The sequence below is a fragment of the Acipenser ruthenus genome, chromosome 16, assembly GCF_902713425.1.
Source record: "Acipenser ruthenus chromosome 16, fAciRut3.2 maternal haplotype, whole genome shotgun sequence".
Taxonomy (NCBI): Eukaryota; Metazoa; Chordata; class Actinopteri; order Acipenseriformes; family Acipenseridae; genus Acipenser; species Acipenser ruthenus.
In genome coordinates, this window is record NC_081204.1 from 3,882,445 (window position 1) to 3,899,201 (window position 16,757).

The following is a 16,757-nucleotide window of genomic DNA, read 5'->3' on the forward strand; positions in this document are numbered from 1 at the left end:
TTTATTCTATGACATACCAAAGGCATGCAAGTATACATGATAAAATTGCTTTTAATTTCATCACTTTTCAGGAGGAATGAAGCATTATTTCAATGAGCTGTAAGGGTACCAACAAATTTGAGCACGTCTGTATGTATGTATTAGTAGCTAATGTCAGAGAACATATAAAATCTGATATCGGCACTAAAAGAAAAATGTTAGACTTTACAAATGGAAATTCACTATGCCTTAATACTTTTATTTTTCAGTGTCTTGACTTAATTCATTTTTACACTGTGCCTGTCTCGAAAGGTGGCAATGGAATAGGTGTAAGCGCCCGTCTGAAATAAATTCCAAGTCAGCATTATAAACTGGAAGTTTAAGCAATGTACAGAAATTGTCAAGCACATTCGTTGCTGTTTAGTATGATGCTGAACAGTCCCTTTTCAATAACCTGCTGAACCACACACAAGTAGCACATAAATATCAACATAGGGAACTCTCTTCACAATGTATAGATTACTTTCATTTACTATCTATGTTTATTCATATGGGTCACCAGTGATATACACTGTAGTATTTATTTCACTGTTGAAATGTTAACATGCAAATCTTTCTGTTAACATCCATTAAGATTTTATTGAATGAAAGGATTAAGCTTGAGATTATAGGGAGGAAATGAGAAATGTGTTACTTTATTTTCTGGATCATCATTGACATTGAAGACACCCACAATAGCTGTCAGAGTTAATTTACCATAATTCCACTCCACTTTTACACTCCCCCCCCCCCCCCCTTTTTGCATTATCAAAGCTCCTCTGAATTATAAATAATTGTTGTTGCTATTATTAATGCAAACAATAATTTCCTTTTTGAAGCCTCTGTGGATTAATCTAATGCTGTGTAATTTAATCTAATGCTGTGTAATTGATGTTGTCTAACACAGCAACATTTTTGCAACTTGAATTACTTAAGAAAAATGTGCTGCTTAATAATAAATATAGTCAAATCAGTTTACTCAAAAAACCCTTGGGGCTGTTTAATAAATTTTTTTATTTAAAAAAGGCTTTAGTTTATGACACTTTTCTTATATAAATATATTTTAACACTGTTTTTTAACAAAACAGACATAGGGCAAGATTCTCAAAGCTGTTTACTCCAGATCTTCAAAAGCACATTTATTTTCAGAATGGGGGGAAAAACACCAGTTAATCATCTAAAGCGAAAAAGAAATGACTCAATACTTCATTCAAGCCCCTGAATTAAAAATCTTACTTGTTTAGTCCTGGTTTCGTAACTTTATTGGAGTACCTAGTTTGGAGAATGGAGCCCGTACTGTGTACAGTGATCTTGTAATTGTTTCAGGTGGTGTGGTCACCTCACTTAGACTGGTGTTTTTCCAATGCAGGTGCTTTCTTTGCCCCATCGAAGGCTGGTTTGTTACTGCAGACTGTTTGAAGTCCCGGACCACAACAAACCTCAGAAACTGGGACTGCACCAGAGAGAGATCTTCCTATTCAATGACCTTCTTGTGGTATGCAGCTGTGTTTCATTGCTATTTTTTTTTTATTTGAACATCTCCTCTGCAAGCTGTTTTTATGTTTAAGTCTATTAGAGTGACCGCTCAAAAACAAGAAAAACTTTTTTGGAGGGGATAGCTTTTACTGTCTAGCACAATTACTGACTGTGCTGTTTATTTTACACAGTTTTTGCCTATTCCCTAATGTAGACATTCTGCATATTCTATCTCAGTGTGTTCCTGGTCAAAGTATGTGCAGCTAAAAGATAAACTCAACAATATATAACTAGAAACTGATTCATTGATACACATCATATAGCTCTTCTTTGCAACACCAATTCCATTGAGAAATACCAAAAAGCACCCAACACAGCGCAGGTCTATTCCTGAAAGATGCACAGACGTGATTGCAGTGTTGTTTTTCTTGTCTTCCTATATGCCCTCAAAGCTGCTTATAAGGACCACTCGAGGGACCCTGTGTTGCTTGAGACCAGTGGTCTGTTTATGAAGGTGATTAACAGGACATACTGTGCAATTGATCCCCTGACTCGCTTTTAGGTCACAAAAATTTTCCAGAAGAAGAAAATCTCTGTGACGTACAGCTTCAGGCAGTCATTTTCACTGAATGGGATGCAGATTCTCCTCTTTGAAAACCAGTGTAAGTACCAGAAATCAGACCCAGAACCCCAAATGTGTGTGATCCCATTTTCTGTGTCACCAGTTCATTGTAGTGCTAATTTACCACCTCTAGAATTACCTCTTGGGTAATTCTAGAATAAAATGTGTTTTTTCAACGCTAGTTTCTATTGCTAACCTTACAAAACTTGGTATGCTTACAAAAGCAGTAGTAATGTATATGCAACAAATGTGATGATCATGTTTATGCAGAATTATATAAATAATCAATGCTGGGTTTAAGTAAGAAGAAACATAGGTAGGAAGTCAACATTCTAGCTCTTAAAACCTTTATCAAGAATGCCTGTTAGAAAATCTTTCAAAGGTGGATGACCCAGCCAGTATTCTATAAAATGACCATTGTTAAATGAACATCTGTTACAGTATTAAACTTAGCATGTGACCAGACAAATGCTGCTTGTGCCTTCTGTTATACCATTCTATTTTAAACATGTCAGATTTAATAGGACTTTCCGTCTGATTTTTAGATTATCCGAATGGAGTAAGGCTTACGTCAGCTATCCCAGGTGCAGACATCAAAGTCCTCATAAACTTCAATGCACCCAACCCCCAGGATCGGAAGAAATTTACAGATGATCTGAGGGAGTCCATCGCAGAGGTCCAGGAAATGGAGAAGTACAGGATAGAATGTGAGCAGAAATGTTCCCAAAAATGTTTGTTTTTTGTTTTCGTTAAAGGAACACGATTTAGCTCCTGTGCAGCAGTCTTTGAGTCTGGCTTGACTTTCAGTCCAATAAGCACAGCATTTAAAATCCCCATTTCTGTAGGAAGTGTTCTTCATAATAAATGCTAAAGACATTCCCCAAATGTGCAAGGGAAGTTTTTTTTGTTTTTTGTTTTTGTTTTTGTAAATGTGAATATTTTTACCACGAAACGAACCCTAACAAATGTGTCGCATTGCAGTCCCTTGCAGTGCTCCGTCACTGCTGAATTTGAATGCCAGTACATGACAGGTGAAATCTTCTGAAATGCTTTCTCTTCAGCTGAGCTGGAGAAGCAGAAAGGAGTAGTGCGTCCAAGCATGGCTCAGAGCTCGGGGCTGAAGAAAGATGCAGGCAACGGTACCATGAACCGACCCAGCCTGGACGACAGCTACGCCACTGGAGAGGGGCTGAAGAGGAGCGCCCTGAGCAGCTCCCTCCGAGACCTCTCTGACGCAGGTGAGAGACCGCGGCATCCCCCCTGTCCCAGCTTCAGTAGCCTGCTCAGTGACATCCTGGGGAGTAATCTGCCAACAGTGTAACAAACTAGTTTATAATAAAAACTAAAATTGAAATATATATATATATATATATATATATATATATATATATATATATATATATATATATATATATATACACATTTCAAATAATATTAACAGTTTCTGATTTATTTTTAACATAGGTGTGTAGTCAGTTTAAAAAAAAAAAAAAAAAGGAATGTTTTAGTTTTTTGTCTTGCTGAGTATTATTATTATTATTATTATTATTATTATTATTATTATTATTATTATTATTATTATATTTTTTCTTTTTATGGAGACTGAAAAAAAACAATAGTGTCACTGGAATCCGTAATGTAATTCCGTATATAAAACAACAACCTGTTTAGCTTTTACGTCTACTGTAGGTTATACAGACTTAGACAAATGTGCAAAGTCATTGCTTTGTGTGTGCTGTGTGTGTATGGCAGCATTCCTGTGCATTGCATCGATGAATGAAATTGAATGAAGCCTGGAACTTCTATATTCCTGTATATCAAAGATCAGTTAGAGTATACCAACCTCTTTACACACACGCGCTTATTTTCAGATTGTTTTAAGTTTTACATTTCTATTCCTGTTGTTTACCATGACATCTCATGTTTCAGTAACACGTTCCTAGTTTGGGCATGGTCATAAAGAAAGTCATTAGAAGGAAGCAGCTGACCATGATTTCCCCTTTGACAGAGTGTTGTTTAAAACCAGCTAAACTTAATTCTAATCTTATTAAAAGGCACAGTTATGAGCAGCTCTCTTGTTTTGCTGAGCAGTGGTACTAACATCAAACGACACACACAAACAAAAATAAATAAATAAATAAATAAATAAATAACCCATTCTAACACCTCATGCTTGCCTGTGGTGGCATGCAAGAATGTACTGCTTACTCAAAAATTTATGTTGAACAAAAATTGGTTTAAAATAACCAGTACTTGTTATTCTATAGATTTTACAGCTGTACGCTCTCTTAAATCCCATGGCACTGTATGTGACCTAACATACAGACATCCCTCGTACAATATGTTTAATGCCAGTCACCACTGCACAGCTACAAACATGCTACATCTGACTATCATAGCAAGTGGCTTTTTGATATCACTCCTGATTACAATTAGGTTTAGCCTTCCTTTGACCATAGAAAAATGAAATCCACTTAGCGCTCCAGTTTTTCTTCATTGGTAGGGGAATAGTGCTGTTGGAGGTTTTTACAGAAGTGGTTTGCTGTAAATGAAGAGGACCAACAGTTGGGTGGTGTTTGTTTTTACGTATTTTGTTTCCCTCATTGTGATCTGGAAAGTTTTGAGTTCATTATGTGAAATGCCCCTTTAGTATTAAACGGAAGGCAATGAGGCTATAATGGAACACAACATGGTGAGATTTTTTCAGGTTTTATTTATTTATTTATTTATTTATTTATTTCTATTATTCCGCCATGTGCCATCGTGTGTTACGTGCTTTTCTTTCCTTTTTTTCTTTTCTTTTTTTTCTTTTCAGAGCTATCAAAATATTCATTATCTTGAAAATATAGTCAACTTTGTTAACTGATGTGTGGCTTTTTTTTGTATTTCCCAAACAAAAGGCCCACATTTGCCGTAGTCCTGTAGTCAGTGTTGTCACACACGTGGATTCTTATTACACGCTTATGTGCAAACCAAGACCTTTGCTGGTTGTGCGTCCAGGTGTCCCAATTTGTTTACTTTTCTCCGGCTTGCAGGTTCCATGCAGCCAGTGTGATTTTTACAGTGGGCCTTTGTCATTCCTTGACGACTGCTTCTTCTTGAGTGTTGTCATGGAAACCAATTGAATCACACTGTAGAAGCATTATACTGAGTCTGTGTAAAGCCTTATTAGTCTTAGCCCTAAACAAGAAAAGTAGTTCCCTCTTTTTTTTTTTTTTTTTTTAGAACAACACACAACTGTAGCTGGATATTTAGAAATTACTTCCTCCCCCAAATTCCAGCCTTCGGTGCTGCCTTTTCGTCCCCCCCATCCCCAGCTCCCAGTTGTACCTGTCTCAGCTTATCAAGCCCTAGATGAGGGATATTTACCTATATATCACCGAGGTCTCTTCTCAGTCTCTAATCTATGGTATTGCATGTCCTGGGCAGGCAAGCGTGGGCGTCGCAGCAGTGCAGGATCACTAGACAGCAATATGGAAGTAAGTAGGAAGCAACTGATGTCTAGCTGCTCAATGTGATGATGTGCACTTCTCAAAGCATTTCTGTTGCACCCTTTTGCTTTATAGTTTCTCTCCTTCCTTCTTCCTTTCTTTTTTTTTTTAATGGGTAATCTGCCTGCCTCGATTTAATATGCATGCCTGGGCTGCTTGCCATGTACTTCAGGCTTGTTTATCACGTATATCACGTTGTTTATTTGGCTACAGTTAACCTTCTCTGTACACGCAGCAAGCATGATTCGACTAATTCGATTAATCCATGTCTCATATCTCTGACGAATGTATGTTTTTATGTTTTCATTATTTTTATTTATTTATTTTTTTTACCTGGGACTGTGTGAAAGTGAAAAAGTCATACTGTGTAATTTCAAAATTGTGAACCGGTTTCAAGTGGTCTTCCACCCCATTTCCCCCCCCCTCTGTAATCCCTCCAACCCTACCCCGCCCCATCCCTATTTTAACAGTATTCAAACCTTGCTCAGTAGTGAGATCATGTAGTTGCTTTGAAAGTGAATCAAATATTTATTTGTACGTGCTGGGAAAAACTGGATGGGAGAAAGAAATAGAAAAATGTGGATTTCATGAGATTTCATTCATCATTATACACACACTCCATGTCTACAGTGTAAAATGAATGTTAACCTGCTGGTTTCATTCAGAGCACAGTGACAATCTGTAAAGGAACTGCATCCCCTCCCCTTCCCGCAATTCAACAGCTTCACCTTAACATCTGTTACCAATCATCAGAATTGTTGAAGATTTTTCTTTTTTTTTATATGACCATTTGAACTGAAACGAAAACCATCAAGTAGGGTAAAGCAGTTATAATACTTTGTGTTTCGTACATGTAGAAGGCGAGACTGCAACCTTTAATCTAGCCAAGCTTTTCTGGTGTGGATGTTAACTTCGCTCGTTTCAGCTTCTGCATGTTGTGCGCATGGAAGTCAAGAATATGCTTTTGTCACATAGTATATAAGCAACGTGTCCTGCCATGAATCTTCCCAGGCTCACTGGATTGCTTTCCATTTAATAGAAATGAGCTCATGTCCCAGATCTGCAGTGTTCAAGAAGCAATGAAAATATGCAGCTTGGGTAAAAACAATTGGGTAAAAACTGTACGTAATGGTTCTGTACGGCACGTCGATTGAACTGCACCCCCATCACTGCAAAGAGGTGATGTGTAGACATTCAGGAGTATGATGTGTCGATTGTGTGTTCTGGGAGGTAATGTGGTAGGAATATTTAGATTGTGTTCCAGATCTGGTGGTTCTGTTGACCCAGGGAAAGCCCATCATGCTTTGCAGTTTATTGTTTTACCCAGCCTGCATCTTTTTTAAAACTCTTATTACTTAAAAATGACTTTTGTTTTTCAAATGAATGCAGTGAATTAACCTTATTAACAAATGTAATTTATAAAATGTATATAAAGTTCTACAGATAGGTACTATTTTTTTAAAATGATGTGCAGACCAGCCCAGAATATTGTGTTTGCAGTGAGCTGGGAAATGATACCTTTTCAATTTTTATGTTTGATTACTCAAGTTTCTGTCCTTAAAATGGGCATGGCAATTCTGCCTGTTTTTTTTGTTTTTTTTTATAAACATTTACAGCAATTGTTAATAAAGCAAAAAAAAAAACTCATTAGATCAGTGTTCAAATTCAGGTAAGAAGAGACTCCAAACAGTCGCAAAGAGGGTCCTGTTAGAAATGATCAAATACTGATACACTTGAAAACTGTAACGCAGACATCATCACTCCTACCATCGCTTTAACAGTGTCACTGATTGTATTTCAAAATCAGGAGGTCACTATCTTTTAGGTCTATTTTTGTGCAGATACTGTAGGCCACTTAGCAATGGTACAGTCCCTGAAGTAATGACACTGATTTCTTGTTTCCTCCAGGGGTCCATCATTAGCAGTCCTCACATGCGCCGGAGAGCCACCTCGACCCGCGACTGTCCTTCTCGCCCACACCAGACTATCCCTAATTCCTCCTCGCTCCTGGGAACACTTTTTGGCAGTAAGCGGGGGAAGCCGTCCTCCCAGGGCCACCCGGTCCCTGCCCCCACCCCTCCTCCTCCGCAGTCTCAGCACCCCCCTTTGCTCCCCCACCCCTCCAGCCTGCACCACACCGGACCTGTAGAGACACAGGCACAGATGCACACACACCACTCGCAGTACTGCCCCGTCCAGCAGAACCCACCTCCCTACCACCACCACCACCACTACCACCCACCACAGCATGTCCAGCACCCCCCACACCAATACCACCAGCACCCCCCCTATGCGATGCACTCTCACACGCAGCATTCCCAGCATGCACCACACCACCACAGCCAGCAGCAGCCCCCCCCTCCCCAGCCCTCGAGCAGCAGCAGCAACAAACCCAAACACAGCGGCATTAGCACCATCGTCTAAAATGCTAATAAAAATGAAGGAAGAAAGATACACGCCTTGTGTGACAATAACAGACAGGACCACTCACTGGTTGCAGTTGTGAAGGCACTTAATTCCAGGTAGCATTATTTCAAGCTGCTGTGGACAGGGAGCACGAAAAAAAAGGCACTTGATTCACTACTTCTGTTTACTTGAGAGCCTTCGGTGTTCAAGAAGAGGAATTCAGAGGAATGTTTTCATTCGCCATGCTTACCAATCATTTAAGAGCCTCTAGACAATAGAAATAATGTTTGTGCTTGCTCTCTCACTCAGTTGCTGTAACATTTGGCAAACAAATGTCTGTCTTCACTTCACTATACCAAGGAGAAAGGAGAAAAAGGAGGGAAGTGTATCATGGTTACAGCTTCTGACTCCTTAGCGATGGCAAAAAAAGAACATTGCAAAAGCATAATTTAACAACTTGCTTTTTAGTGTGTGCAGAAGCAAAGTTTTATTCTCAAACAAAATGGCAATATGTAAGTTGCGTACTGTAAATGAATTATACCTAGTTCAAGAACAGCATATACATAATTTAAGAATGAATAGACCCAAGAGCTTGGAAAGAAAAATATATTAAAGTACATACAGTAGATGTTCCAATATTTACTCTGTACCCCACAGTACACTGGGAGGTCTTTTAGCAATCAGAAATAAATGTGCCAATTATTAAAGAATTTACTATTTTAGTCAAATAACACTGCTTTGTGTATATCGTGCATATTTTGTTAAAAAAATATATAATAATAATAATAATAATAATAATAAAATAAAAAAATAAAAAGTCTGAGGCATCATATGAAAAATAGCAGGAATATAATCACCCTATTGTAGCAGATTTAGTTCACTAGTTTAAAAAGAAGCATACAAAATAATAGGCAATTAAGCAAGATGGTACATCTCTGGTTGCCTTGCTGCATCACGTAGAACTTCTGAATATTTGAAATACTGCAGCTGCAGCATAACCTACTCACCAGGTGTCTGTATATAAAATGCTGAGTAACAAAATGGACTTCCCAGCTGAGACTGAGTCTTCAAATGTTAAGCAGCAAGGAGCGGGGGGGGGGGCTCGTCATCAGCACTGAGGGGAGATCACAGCTGCTTGTGCACCATTATTTTATTTTTGTTAACTATTTTTTTTTTTAAATACTGTACATGTTATTAGGTTTACCAATGGTTTGATCTTGATGTGATTCTGTTAAAAAAAAAAAAAAAAAAAATCTTGCTTGTGCGATTTGAAGGAGATACTTTGCAAGCAGGTTATAGCAGGAAAGCATTCTGATCTATTTCTTCCTCTTCTCTGCTCCTCACAGAAATATCATTGTACTCAGCAGGCTGAGTCTGCCCTGATTACTCCCAATGCACTCTTAGATTTGAAGTAGTAATACGGTGGTGTATGAATTGATATGCCATGCATTGCTAGCATGTTGCAATCACATAACATTTATTTTTCAATACAAGGTGAGGGGGGAAGGAATATTTGAATCTATTGCCAAGAAACTAATTCAGTCGAGGTCCTGCGCGGAATCTTGGAGAATTAGTATTCAGCTTGTGAATTAGATGGATATATAGCTTAGTTTTGTTTTTTTAAACCTCTAATTTTCTACATTTTGAAAAGTAATAGTTGGTTCATATTGTAACACATTTTACACCAAAATTGAGTTGGAGTGATTCTCTGAAGTTTCTTTTCCTTTTTGATTTTCGGGGATAGCTTCCTTTAAGAGGTGTGTGTGTGTGTGTGTGTGTGTGTGTGTGTGTGTGTGTGTGTGTGTGTGTGTGTGTGTGTGTGTGTGTGTGTGTGTGTGTGTGTGTGAGAGAGAGAGAGAGATAGAGAGGGGATAATGAACTCTCATCTGGATGCATTCCGAAAAAAACAAAAACATTTATAACTTCTATTTTCCCACAATACTTCAGTCAACTTCCAAGTAACTCAACTCAGCACTTTGTCAGTCTCCATTGAAAGCAAATATGAACAGTCTAGAGTTTAGCCTTTTGTCCTTTTTTTTCTTTTGTATGTGCAATATTTTTTTTCCATCGTAGTGCAACAAAATGGAGAAGAAACAAGCTCCTTTATGTGATATGTTGATTCTTTTTTTTCTGTATATCCTGAATCATAATGTCCTACCCCACAGGGCGCTACAGTGGACTATTTAGGCTCTCTGTCCTTTGCAATGATAAGGAATGTCTGATAAAAAGAAAAGTGCATGTCATATTAATATTATGAGGCTACTCTACATATTGTATATTTGCAGAATATATCAGTGTTACTGTTGACTATAGTTGAAGTAAAGTGATAAGAACATAAAATATGTTGACTTTTCTTCTTACCTCTTTACCAATAGTAGAGTCTGTTCTGTAGTTTACTCCTGGAAATATCAGGTGAGAGGGCTAGATGTTGTACTAATGAAAATATTTATTTTATAAAACGGCAGAAGGAAGCAAATGCATAATACAAATCCAGTGGCGCATACTTCATGCTGAGCTGTTTATGTAGTGAGGTGTTTCAGATCAATACAGAAACAACTTTACATGTTACATTCCAAAATAGTAAATGGTGCCTAAAATTATTTTCTAAAACAAAACATATAGAGCATGACAATGAATGTAATATGACCTACCTAAATGGTATACATATTGTGGAGGTTGGTTATACAGCTTCCTGTGGCTTGCATGGTATTAGCCAGTCAAGTAAATAAATACAATAATAAAAAAAAACAGATTTTCAACAGGTCATGCATTCAACAACAGTACAACCTAGAACGAAAAATCTGAATACAACACCAGCCTTCTCAACTGATCTTTTTTTTTTGGGAAAGCAGTAATTAATTATCTGTTAAGAATGAATTGTATGGCAATGTAAAAATGAAAAAAAACTGTAAAAGTTCACCTAAATATAACGTACATGTATTGTATTGCTTCAGATGTGTGTGCAGCCATTCAGTGTGGAAAATGTTTTTCCCCATAATGCACTGCATGCCGCAGCAGCCTCTTGTTAATTGTTAACAGCAAGCTGATGGAAACTCAGCCAATGTATTTTCATGTGTGTTTTATTTTATTTTTTTTAAGTGAAACTCTTGATGTTGACTTGCTGTTCCATATTATGCGGTGTGTACCTACGGTTCAGCATGCATTTCACAATGTAACCGTTTTAAAAAAAATAAAAAAGGCATTGCACTTCTGCCTGCAAACTGAGGGGTGACTGTGCACATAAAATTCCAAGAGCCAAGAAAAAATACCATATCTCAAGGCAACAAGGAAGGGGAGGGAGAGGGGGTGGTAATGTTGGGAGGTGGGACCAATGGAAAAGGCAACTCTGAAAATAAATTGTACATAATGTGTATATTAGTATTCAAATACAATGTCTGCAGTCACATTGAGGTTGCATTCCTGTCTCCTCCCTTGTTAACATTTAGCTTGCTTCCGCTGTAATCTGTATTAAACTCTTATAGGATGCAGGTCTTGAACACAGACCTGTTAAAGAACTACCACTGCTTTTCATGCTCATCATGGGGTGCTTCGATTCTTTAAATGCTTGAGACTCATTTTGTAAGTACAGGGGACGACAGGAGTGCTTTCATTTTAATATGCATTCTGTTTGTAAGTAGTTATAAGACCCTATCGATGTAAAACTATAACTGTGATACTGTCGAGAACGCAAAAAATAAACAAAATAAGACTCCTTCATTTGTCGTTGGTGTGGTGTTTAAAAAACAATTAATCAAAATATAATGGATCAAAATGTGGTCTGATTAATGCATGAATTTATATTTACCTAAAACCCCTTTTTTCCCCCCCAAGTGAATTGAATCGGGCCCATTTCTATGACATGTTTTTCTTGTGTAAGCTAATCAGAAATAACATGTATCTGCACACTGCAAAGTGCTTTCTCTTAATCATTTTATTTAACACGTCTTTCTTGGATAGGGTGTCATGGGTGTCATGTTTCCTGGTGTCCAGTAATTTGCAAACACGTTGCCCAAAGTGGACAACTCATCTACACGTTTGAATTAAGTGGATTCCTATAAAATATTGATAAAATAATTGGTTTGTGGGCCCAGTCTAGACTGTGTGATTTTTATAGGGAATAGGTGAGTTTAGAATTTAACAGTTAATGAAGCTAAAAAATGCGTTGACCTTACCTGCTTGTCACCTGGCCATTTGGCAACAGTAGCTTTCTCCAAGGAAATGGTGACATTAAGAGTTTTCAAAGCATGTTTACCATGTTCTCCAGGCTGTTCTGTGTATGTTTACAAAGCTCTGCGCTGCATCAGGAATGTGTTGTTGTAAGACTTGTCCTTGAAAAAGCTCAGGATGTGCACTGAAGCTCAATCTGGCTCATGTTGCAAGAACATTTTGCTTACACTTCAACCACTAATAATGACATGTGAAATATCCAGCATTGTAGCACTTGAAAAACAAAAGACATAGTAATAAGGGCTGATAGTCCTTAAATGTTGTAGGTCTTTTTTATATGCAGTTTATTGGCATCTCCTTCTATTGTCTAAAAGACAGATGGATGAAAATTGGAAAACATCATTTTTATTTAGATGTTAGTAATCACCACCTACTGTTTGAACTTTGTTCATGTACCTTATTGTCAATGAAAAAGCAAACTTATCCATGAAAGAGAGATGGCACAGTGGCAAATTTATTAGTATGTTGTGCTGTTCTCCAGGGAGGACTGTGTTCAAATCCAGGTGTGTTCTTCTTTATTTTCAAATCATTGGATAATATCCTATATAGACAATGATAAATAAAGCTTTGTTATTAAAGGGAGATGGCACAGTGAACTAGCATGCTATGTTGTTCTCCGCCGAGTCCAAATCCCATTAATTTTCCTTTATTTTCAAAGACTTAAGTTAGTTGTCCTTGTAGTCAATGAAAAAGCTCACTCTTCCATGGCAGTGAGATGGCGCAGTGGGCTAATTCACTAACGTGCCGTGCAGTTCATTTTGGGGGGGGAATGGGTTCGAATCCAGGCGAGTTCCTTCCTTTAGTTTCCAACAATTGGTTAAGTCCCTATATATTCAATGAAAAAGCAGGCTCTTCCACTGAAGTGAGATGGCACAGTGGACTAATTCGCCAACGCGATGTGTGGTTGTTTTTGGGGTACTGGGTTCGAATCCCACCGATTCCTTCCTTTGTTTTCCAAAAATTGGTTCATTGACCTTATGTTCAGTGTGAAAGCGAGCTTTCTTGTGGGAGCTGGTGGCGCAGTGGTTAAGGCCACTGCCTCCTCTCCCCGAAGACGGCGGTTCGAATCCAGCTCCCGGTAAGTTCCAGAGGTAAGTAATGATGTCGGTTGTAAGTAATGATGTCGGTTGTGTTTCCACAGATGGAGGGAGGAGGAGGAGCAGGTAGCAGCAGCGGTGGAGGCAGGAGAGGAGAGAAAGGGGGGGGTCTGGCCCCCCCGCCTGGGAGGAGAGTGCCTGGTTGGGATGTTGCTACCCGAGCAAAGTGAAATGTGACCGAGTGTTGTTTTGTTTGAGTCCCCTTGTGCATTCTACATTCTACAAACTACAACTGTCTTAATATGTGGTCTCTTTTACTGTCATTGTAAAAAAGATATTTATCCCACATGTTTATTAATGACAGTAAAAGAGACCACATATTAAGACAGTTGTAGTTTGTAGAATGTAGAATGCACAAGGGGACTCAAACAAAACAACACTCGGTCACATTTCACTTTGCTCGGGTAGCAACATCCCAACCAGGCACTCTCCTCCCAGGCGGGGGGGCCAGACCCCCCCCTTTCTCTCCTCTCCTGCCTCCACCGCTGCTGCTACCTGCTCCTCCTCCTCCCTCCATCTGTGGAAACACAACCGACATCATTACTTACAACCGACATCATTACTTACCTCTGGAACTTACCGGGAGCTGGATTCGAACCGCCGTCTTCGGGGAGAGGAGGCAGTGGCCTTAACCACTGCGCCACCAGCTCCCACAAGAAAGCTCGCTTTCACACTGAACATAAGGTCAATGAACCAATTTTTGGAAAACAAAGGAAGGAATCGGTGGGATTCGAACCCAGTACCCCAAAAACAACCACACATCGCGCTGGCGAATTAGTCCACTGTGCCATCTCACTTCAGTGGAAGAGCCTGCTTTTTCATTGAATATATAGGGACTTAACCAATTGTTGGAAACTAAAGGAAGGAACTCGCCTGGATTCGAACCCATTCCCCCCCCAAAATGAACTGCACGGCACGTTAGTGAATTAGCCCACTGCGCCATCTCACTGCCATGGAAGAGTGAGCTTTTTCATTGACTACAAGGACAACTAACTTAAGTCTTTGAAAACAACGGAAAATTAATGGGATTTGAACTCGGCGGAGAACAACATAACATGCTAGTTCACTGTGCCATCTCCCTTTCATAGCAAAGCCTCCTTTATCATTGTCTATATAGGAAATTATCCAATTATTTGAAAATAAATAAAGGAACTCACCTGGATTTGAACCCAGTCTCCCAAAAAGATTGAAACAGCATACTAGTGAATTTCCCCACTGTGCCATCAGACTTTTATGGAAAACGCCTCCTTTACCATCATCTATATAGGAAACTCTGCACAGGTGCAACAAGCGCCACAGTGCTCAACTCCAGGTGTGTGCAGGCTCAAAAGGGAAGTTAATCTCATATGCAAAGTTGGAGTACTAGACTGTCAGAAGGAGCCAGGTGGTGCAGTGGGTTAGTTCACTAGCATGCTGTACTGTTCCTTCTGTGGGACTGGGTTCAAATCCAAGTGATCCTTCTTTTATTTTCAAAGACCTTGTTCATATATCTTATAAATTAATGAACAAGGAAGCTGTTTCCCAGAAGTGAAATGGCACACTGGGCAAATTCATTAACAGGCTGTGCTGGTTTCCTTTGAGAAATGGGTTCAAATCCAATTGATTCTGTCCTTTATTTTCAATAACTGGTTAATTTACTCTATACTAAGTATGAAACAAAGCTTGCCTGTTGGAGTTGGTGGTGCAGAGGCCTTCTCTCCCTGAAGAAGGTGGGAGTTCCTGAGGTAAATAATGATGTTGGTTGTGTTTCCATAGATGGAGAAGATAGGAAGTGGGGGTCCCCCTGCCAGGGTGGAGAGTGGAAAGTGGGGTTGTTGCAGACAACCAAGAGTAGAGGAAGGTGTAATTTTCTTGACTTGTGCAAGTCTCGTTTAAAGATTTTTATTGAGTGCATTCAATAATAATCTTAAAAAGAGACTTGTAGAAGTCAAGAAAAGTACATCTTCCTATTCTCTCAAGCAGAAAAAACTCCACCCCAGCCAGCTGGCTCACCTGCTGCATGAAACACATTATTACATTTTGTGATGTGAACCTGGGAATAGGTTGGAACTAAGCTGAGACTTGCGTTTGTGACTTGAACTTGAAATTAAACCACATTTTTGAAAATGAGGGATTAACACTTGTGCCGCAATGCCAGAGGGGGCTCACACGCATACAAAAATAAAATTGCAAATATGAGTAAATATACTACTTCTGTGCCAGCTATCCTACTCAAGCAGCCTTTAGGGGTAGAAATGTTTAGTTTTCACTAAACTAAACTGTGCGCGTCCCCTTTTTTCTGTTTTCCTGCTTGCGTTCTGTTCCCTTAGTCCCACCAGTTCTCACTCCCTATTGGCTTCTGTCCTCCCCAGTACTTGGTAAAGACGAAAGCTGTTAAAGGAGTAGGACCTTCAGGAATTGACACAAGCACTCAGACTAACCACGGATAGACATTAGAGCACATATCAGTGCTTTTCAGCAGAACAACAAAGTGAAACAAAATGTGAACTATATAGATTAAGGGTATATTCTATTTAAGAATTAATGGTAAGGGCTGTCCAGCTCCATAGAGGCACCAATTCAGGCAGCCTCTGTGATTTTGGCAGCCTTATTGATTTCTGCCGTGGATGCTTGTATCTCCAGTTGAGCCAGTGCTTAGTTCTAAATGGGCCTAAGACAGGTAGATGTCTTTTTTTTTTCTAATGGTCAGGCCAGAGAGTATCAGTTTCATACAGAAAAGGGGGCTGCTGTGCATTGCAGCTATCACACAAGAGGAGCCCTGGAGACACAGATCCAATAAGGGTGTGTTAAATAGAGACAGAAATGAATTACTAATGGACACGATAGGAAGTCAAGCACACAAATGTTTCAGCACAAATGCATTAGCTGAATCTTTTACCTGTCTTAGTTTCTTATAGTTGTCTATAGTTATATAGTTGGGTCTGTCATGTTGAACTTTGTGTATTATATAAATCAAAATATATAACACAAAACTACCCGTAATGTGCAATCTTCTGACTGTCAAAGGGGCTGTATTGCAAGATGACATTTCATATACACTTAAGTGAAAAAAAATACCTGTTAATAGGATTCGAAAGAGACCTGTGCAGTTGAGGAGTGAAATATGGGTATATCAAGTGGATGCATGTATGAAGTGAGCTTCCAGAGAAATAGAAAGAGATTGCTGTTTATTTCCTGTCTTAATCATGTGTGAATCTTGGCTTCCTGCGAAGCGATCATAAAGAATGCTCACAGTTTCACCCATCAGCAGAGACTTGTTTCTGTACATGTCTTCCATAATGACAAAGGGCCCTATTTTCACAGCTATTGTCCATCATATGATACATTCAGTTTGGAGAAGCACAAAAGGTTAATTCAGTTACACCCAAGACAACCGATCTGTCCATTTCAAGGACACATGAAGAAACTGTTCTCACTGGC

At 39.0% G+C, this 16,757-nt stretch overlaps 1 protein-coding gene across 6 annotated transcripts in view; it reads left to right on the forward strand.

Annotated features, from left to right (window-relative positions):
• Window positions 1-11,725, forward strand: part of LOC117412175 (IQ motif and SEC7 domain-containing protein 1-like) — a 164,908-nt gene extending 153,183 nt beyond the window's left edge. For 5 of the 6 annotated variants that reach the window (XM_058988452.1, XM_058988456.1, XM_058988453.1 and 2 more), the window contains 6 exons: window positions 1,388-1,513; window positions 2,057-2,156; window positions 2,662-2,823; window positions 3,178-3,354; window positions 5,546-5,595; window positions 7,516-11,725. In XM_058988452.1, coding sequence (XP_058844435.1) covers window positions 1,388-1,513; window positions 2,057-2,156; window positions 2,662-2,823; window positions 3,178-3,354; window positions 5,546-5,595; window positions 7,516-8,031 — 1,131 coding nt within the window. In that variant the 3' untranslated portion in view covers window positions 8,032-11,725. The remainder of the gene's footprint in view (window positions 1-1,387; window positions 1,514-2,056; window positions 2,157-2,661; window positions 2,824-3,177; window positions 3,355-5,545; window positions 5,596-7,515) is intronic. The other variant, XM_058988457.1, reaches the window with a different exon arrangement.
• Window positions 11,726-16,757: the final 5,032 nt, after the last annotated feature.